Source organism: Sturnira hondurensis, unplaced genomic scaffold (genome assembly GCF_014824575.4).
Source record: "Sturnira hondurensis isolate 20B ecotype Veracruz unplaced genomic scaffold, ASM1482457v3 Scaffold0006213, whole genome shotgun sequence".
Taxonomy (NCBI): domain Eukaryota; kingdom Metazoa; phylum Chordata; class Mammalia; order Chiroptera; family Phyllostomidae; genus Sturnira; species Sturnira hondurensis.
Window position 1 is genome coordinate 3,342,006 of NW_028078844.1, and position 7,054 is coordinate 3,349,059.

A 7,054-nucleotide genomic window follows, 5' to 3' on the forward strand; every position below is an offset into this window, starting at 1 on the left:
ATTTGTTCCTGTAATTTGTGACTAAAATCAACCAGTTCTGTGAGCATCCTGATCACCAGTATTTTGAACTGTGCATCTGAAAGGTTGGCTATCTCTTGGTCGCTTAGAATTATGGTCGCTTAGAATTATAGGCTCTGGGGCTTTGAGCTGTTCTTGAGCCATGATGTTTTGGTCTGTTTGTGCCTGTTACCTATGAGGGGCGGAGCCTTAGGTGTTCATGAGGGTGGGGCAACCCAGTCACTGAGTTGTGACGTTGTACATAGGGGCGGGGTCAGAGGGGGCAATGGCATTTGTTCTCTCTCTCAGATTTCGGTCCCCTCTGCTGCTTCCTGGAAGCAAACTGGGGCCCCCTGGTGCTGGGTCCCTGGTGTGTGGGCCTGTGCACCCTCTAGGACCCTGTGGGTCTCTCCAAAAAACTCTCTGTGAGCATGGGAGCCTCTCCCGGCACCTTGACCCTGAAAGTCTTTCCAATTGGTGCTTTCAGGCTCAAATTCCTGTTGCTGGGCCTTTAGCCTAAGTGGTCTGTCTCACTGCTTGCTCCTTCACTTGGTTTGTCTGCACATGAATGTGTGACCGCTCTCAGCCCGCCGCCTTATACCCTCACTGGGTCTGCCCGTCACCACCCCATGTCTGGAATCCACCAACCTCTGCCTGCACTCCAGGGTGGGTCCCACTGATCATTCCTGCCTGACCATGCTCTGCCGCTGACTCCGCCCCTCTTACCGGTCTGGATGAATGGTTTGTTGTTGTTGGACTTCCATATAGTTCAATTTTCTGTGTTTTGGCTGTATTTTTGTTACTAAAACTTTGTTGTCTTTAAACTTGGTTGTGTGAAGAGTCATAAGCATGTAATTCTGTAACATAACAATACCACACTCAAGGACACCATATGACATTTAGGTGAAATGTCCCAATTAAAACTATAAGTTATTACACTCATATTTTTTACTCTATCTACCACACTCAGGCAGGCTTTACTTCTGCCAGACTATATATATATATATATATCTCAGGCAGGCTTTACTTCTGCCAGACTATATATATATATATATATATATATAAATAGAGAGAGAGATTAGGTATTTAGCAGAACAAATATCAATAACTTAATAACTTTAAAAATGAGGTAAATCCCTGGCTGGTGTAGCTCAGTGGATTGAGCACGGGCCTGCGAACCAGACCATCGCAGTTAGATTCCCAGTCAGGGCACATGTCTGGGTTGCAGGTCAGTTCCCAGCAGAGGATGCACGAGAGGCAACCATACATTGATGTTTCTCTCCTCTCCTTCCTTTCCTCTCTAAAGATAAATAAATAAAATCTTTTTAAAACTGTGTTAAAAAATAAAATAAAATGAAGTAAATTATTTTACTTTCTTATTGTTTTGGTATTTTATTTTCTGACTGCACAATAATACATATTGAAAGTAAAAAGAAGCAGGAAAAATTCAGCTATTTTTCTGCTATCTGGGCCATAAGACTGGTTTCTACAGTAATGAGAGATACCTTAGATCCTCTTTGTAGCTCCCTAAAAGACTATGTTTATGAGTTTCCACTTTAAGTGTGTGATGTTGCAAAGAGATCTAGATGCTGAATGCTGATTCATTAGATGCCAATTAGGACCCCCCATTACACCACTGTCATTGGTTTCCACTCACTAATTTGAGGTCTGTTTGATACATGTTAAGGTAATGAATGCTGTTCTGTGAATTATATATTCTGACTTTTTATTAGCTGTAAGAATTGATAATATCATGGTTTTAGATCATTTCACAATGAATATGAAATCTCTCTCATAACTTTATGGTCAGGAATAAATTAATTGCTCTTAATTTCTCATGACACTTAAATAAGATGTTATGACTTTCTTTCTCTATTATAGATTGGTTGTGATCGTAGCCAAAACCTGGTAGACATTTGTAGAGAGAAGCAGTTTCAGGCCTTTGTCTGTGATGCACTGGCAGTACCAATCCGCAGTGGGACTTGTGATGCCTGCATTTCCATTGCTGTTATTCACCATTTTGCAACAACTGTAAGTACTGTTTTTCACTTTCCCAGAACTTGTAACTCAAGTGGAGGGAACTGTTCATGGATTTCACTGGTTTGGACCCTGTACTAGCTTGTCTTTCCTTTCCTTTCTCTTGTTATCACATTTTGCGCCATTTGCTAAAAGAATGTGTGGAATGGAGTTAGGTGGGAGTTATATGAGGGGGGACCCCCCAAAATACTGAGTTTATTTATTAAAAATTGTGTATTTGTTCTTACATGTTTAAACTTCAGTCACTTTCAAAGTCCTCTCCATTTGATGCAATACATCCACCAAGATGTTTTTTTCCACCGCTCAAAACAGCATTTGAATTTGTGGATTTTGATGCCTTCACAGTAGTGCCTCAGTACTCATCGTTAATTTGTTCCAGAACTCGTGATGAGTCTTGAAACTGACGAGTACTGAGCAAGTGATGAGTGATGAAGCATTTTCTCCTGAGGGGCAGTGTCGTGACTCATACAAGTTTTAGCAAGTGTGGTGAGTCCCAGGCAAGCACAGAGTGCCGAAACACTTTTTCTCGTGAAAATGCAGTGAGTACAGGGTTTGACAAGTTCTGAGGCCAAAGAGGACTGAGGTGTGACTGTAGCGCTTCTGTGTTCTCTGTTTCACCTCTTCCAAAATGGCAAAATATTTGCCTTTGAGGAATTATTTCTTCCAGGGAAACAACAAAAAAGTCACTTGGGGTGAGATTGGGTGGATAGGCAGGGTAGGGCACAGGGGTCATGCTGTTTTTGGTCATAAACTACTGAACACTCAGCATGGTGTGGGCAGGTGTGCTCGTCAATCACCCATCATGAAATGGGCAAACACATTGAAACAGTCTTAGAAAAAAATTCTCCGAAGCCAAACACAGCCTCTCACAACAACGCTAGCTGATACACTGATACAGATGGGTTCCTAGCACACTCACCTATTGGGGGAAGCCTGTACTTACAAGGGTCTCACCCTCCAGAAGATAATTCTAGTTTTGGGGGGGTCCCCCCCTATACTTAGTTAAATTGAAGCCTGATGGGACTTTATGCTTTTATTGCTTCATGTTTCTGCCTTTTTCCTGTTTTGTGTCTTACTCATTTTTAATTTGTTTTTCACTATATCATTATTTTTTAATGTCCAGAGTTTATAATATGAAAGCCAGAAGCACTTTCTCCCAGACTCAAGTTTGTAAATTCTCAGTTGGCTTGTGAGGTCAGTAGGGATGCTTCTTCTTGCATAGTTTGGTTTCTAGGAAGACTTCATTCTGATCCTCAATGGACATCTGATCAAGTGGAATTATGTTCTTCATCTTCTCCATCTCTTTCTCTTGTTGCTGAGTCCTAGTCTTTGAGAGAAACAAAAACTCAGCACAGTTTTTCACATCTTATTCTTCAGCATCCACCAGGGCAGGAGTCCCCAACCCTTAGCAGTCTGTGGCCTGTTAGGAACCTGGCCATACAGCCGGATGTGAGCAGCTGGTGGTGAGGGAAGCTTTGCTTGCATTACTGCCTGTATCCTGCCTTCTGTCTCTCTGCCCATCCCCTTCCTTATCGGTGGAAACATTGCCTTCTGTGAAACTAGTCCCTGGTGCCAAAAAGGTTGGGGACCACTGCATCCCATGGCATTATATTTATCCTCTGGAACAGGAACCTTTAGGGCATTAAACTTCTCAAAGCCATCTACCAAGGCATTCTTTGCTACCTTGGCCTTGTAGGAGGCCCAGTTGATAGCACATGGATTCTCAGGTAGAGTGGCCAATCTGGAGGTGAGGGTCTCATTTCAGGAGTTTGGGGAGCTAGCAGTGGCCTTCTATTTTCAAAGTATGATGTCCCCAAAAGCTTCTCAGTCAGTGTTCTTTATAGCAAGTTTTCATCCAGCCATCTTGAGATCCTGCAGACCTTGGTGGCCCAGGATCCACAGCAGCCTACTCATCTTTAAATACTATCTGGAAGACTAAGAGAGCATCAGCTCTGTGCCTCTTGAGTATACCCTTTCCTCAGCCCGAGCCTCCTCTCTATTTGTTTCCCATCCTTTTTTCTCAACTTTCACTCTCCTCCCTAATATTGGAATCTCACTGTCTTTCCATTCTGTTTTTTTCTCTTTTCAAAAGTTGGGTACCTAACTGGTAGTAGTATGTCACTGATGTGTGTAGGTATGTATATATGTATATATGTATGTATTTCAGCATATTTATTAAGTAATCTCAGTTGTTGTACTCATGCCTTTAATCAGTCACATATGCTCCTAACTTTAAAATAAGGAAATTTTATATTTTTATGGGGAAAAATGTTTTTTTTCCTGGATGTCAGTGATTTCTTCCAATCTAAGCGATAGCTTCATGGATGACCCTGTGTGGAGTCACTAGCAGTTTCAGTTTATCTGTGACCTTCACTGAGTTCAAAACAAAACAGAATGGAAAGCTCTCTATGCCTCTATTTTATTAACAGAAATAAAAATTTCCTTTTCCTTCATTCTTCAACACTGTTTTTTAGCCTCTCACTCACAGAACAAAATTCCCTTTACCTTTGTTTCCTTTATTTAAGTTTTATATAAGATATTTTGTTAGATGTTCTAGGCTGTTTATCTTAATTAAAAACAGTCCTATAGTCAGTTATGTTTCTCTGTGTTATCTCTCTCCTTCTGGCTGATAAATGGCAATGTGTTTTTTGCTAGGAGCGCAGAGTGGCAGCCCTTCAAGAACTCGTTCGAATCCTGAGGCCTGGTGGGAAGGCACTCATTTATGTCTGGGCCATGGAACAAGAATATAATAAGAAGAAGTCCAAGTATCTCAGAGAACACAGAACTAGCCCGGAAAATAAAGAGGAGCTCAGCAGTGATACATCAGTACAAGAAATGTTTGTGGAGCAAATGCCTGGCATGGGCAATCAAGATTCAGCATGCTCTGTCCCCTCCATTAATGACTTTCAGAAGGGAAGATGTAATTCAAAGAAAGGTGCTAATTCCAAGCTGCCTGTTCACACTAACAGGACTTCTTTTCATTCTCAAGACTTACTGGTTCCATGGCACCTTAAGGGAAACCCTGGTAAAGAAAAATCTGTTGAGCCTTTTGGTCCAGTAGGAACCCAAGACGCAAGTCCTGTGTTTCATCGTTACTACCACGTGTTCTGTGAGGGAGAGTTGGAAGCTGCCTGCCAGACTCTGCGTGATGTCAGCATTCTGCAGAGCTACTATGATCAAGGGAATTGGTGTGCGATTCTTCAAAAGGTCTCATTGTCCCTGTGAACCCATCATATACAGGAAAGAAATGCTCAGCTTTCTTCTTTTTTTAAAGGAGAATGAATTAACTGGGTTTTTAAAGAGAAAACTTGTGGTTAGGTACCAAAGGAGTGCACCCGAGGGAAATTTGACATAGAGATTAGTTAGGAGACATTTAGTCTACTACTATTGCTGACCTCACTTTACCCATAAATGTAGGCTTCTATAGGGAGGAACAGGGGTGGTTTTTTAAAGTGATTGAAATAGTTTACGAAGTATTTGGGATCCTGGGGTAAGTGTACAGCATTTTGAAGATAAACTTTTTAAAATAAAATGTTACTAAATGAATTCAGTTTTGTAGAAGCATAGTGAAAAAATCATATAACTCTTTAATAAAGAAAATTCCTTTCAGAAGAAAATTATCTGAAATTTTGTCTCTGATCTTTAGATCCATAGAATCAAACAGTAACCACTGTGTGATCACACCTGACCAGCAAAGGGCTTGACACATAGTGGGTGCTCAGTAATTTTAGCCAATCAGAGACTGTCCGTTTAGTAGTAGGAGTTTCACCAACACTTACTGGACTTCTGTGCACCAGGTACTCTTTTCAGCACTGGGAGGGGAGCAGTGGACAACAATGGACAAAAGCCTGGTCCTCGTGGAGCTTAGGTTTTAGAAGGAAGGCAGACAAGAAGCAAATAAATAAATAAATGCTTCGTGCCAGATAGTGATAGACGCCATGGGGGTGAAAACAGGAGTGAAATTTCACCTGGCAACAAAAGGTTCTCTCTAAAGGGCTAAAATAACTACTCTTCCTGACTGTAGTTTATTACTATGAGTTAACTGGTATTCCTAATGCCTTGATCTAGGTGTTAAAGGCAACCCAAATATGCTCTTTTAACTCCTTTAATTTTTTTTAAAAAATTAGTTATTTATTTTTAGAGAGAGAAAGGGAGGGAGAGAGAAAAACATTAGTGTGTGGTTGCCTCTCATGTGGCCCCTGCTGGGGACCTGGCCTGCAGCCCAGGCATGTGCCCTGACTGAGAATCCAACTCGTGACCCTTTGGTTTGTAGGCTAGTGCTCAGTCCACTGAGCCAACAGGAGGCAGGGCAAAACTCCTTTATTCAAATAGAAGAAGTTAGAGTTCTCAGTCAGACCTAATTATGCCCTTACAGCTAAAACTGTGGTTTCATTAGTGGGTATTTGTAGTTTATTCACAATTTGTTCCAGTCTGGGTGCAAACGGGTTATTTTTCACCTACAAATATTTCATAGTTACCAAGTTAACTTAGTCCTGAGGTCAGGCTTCCAAGAGGAACAAAGGTAGAAAGTTCCTCAAAGGGACATACAGCCTTTGAACCCATGACTGTGCACTGGGGAAAAGGAAGTAATTGGATCTTTGGAGGATTACTGGCCTCTGACTGTGATCTGACACTAATTCCAGGAAGCCCATGACATCACTGTGGTCCACAGTCAGAGCAGGGACTTACGGAGGTCAGGTGGTCAGTGGAATTTTTGCCCATCTTGTAGTTATTTTCTGGTTCCAGAATAAATCATTGGAATAGACGTACTCAGCAACTGCCAGAATCCCTGCTTGGTGCTCTGTGGAGTGAGGGCTCTTGTAGCCGAAGCAGAAGCCACCAGACCTGCGTCCACAAGGACAGCAGTAGACCAGAGGCAGTACCACGCCGCTGCAGGGGTTACTGCTACCGTGAGGGACTTGGAGGGCGTAAGGGTGGTGACTCTTACCGTATACTGATAAACTCACCTTTTTGCTGGTATAAAAGACATGGACCTCGGAGAATGACTGTGGTCATTGCA

At 42.0% G+C, this 7,054-nt stretch overlaps 1 protein-coding gene and 1 pseudogene across 2 annotated transcripts in view; one reads left to right on the forward strand and one right to left on the reverse strand.

The window, feature by feature from the left end:
- The window catches only part of ALKBH8 (alkB homolog 8, tRNA methyltransferase), a 67,948-nt gene extending 61,800 nt beyond the window's left edge, over positions 1-6,148 (forward strand). For both annotated transcript variants that reach the window (XM_037047724.1, XM_037047725.1), the window contains exons 11-12: positions 1,879-2,028; positions 4,690-6,148. In XM_037047724.1, the coding sequence (XP_036903619.1) occupies positions 1,879-2,028; positions 4,690-5,259 (720 nt within the window). In that variant the 3' untranslated portion in view covers positions 5,260-6,148. The remainder of the gene's footprint in view (positions 1-1,878; positions 2,029-4,689) is intronic.
- On the reverse strand, positions 3,197-3,897 carry LOC118988271 (ATP synthase subunit d, mitochondrial-like; annotated as a pseudogene).
- Positions 6,149-7,054: the final 906 nt, after the last annotated feature.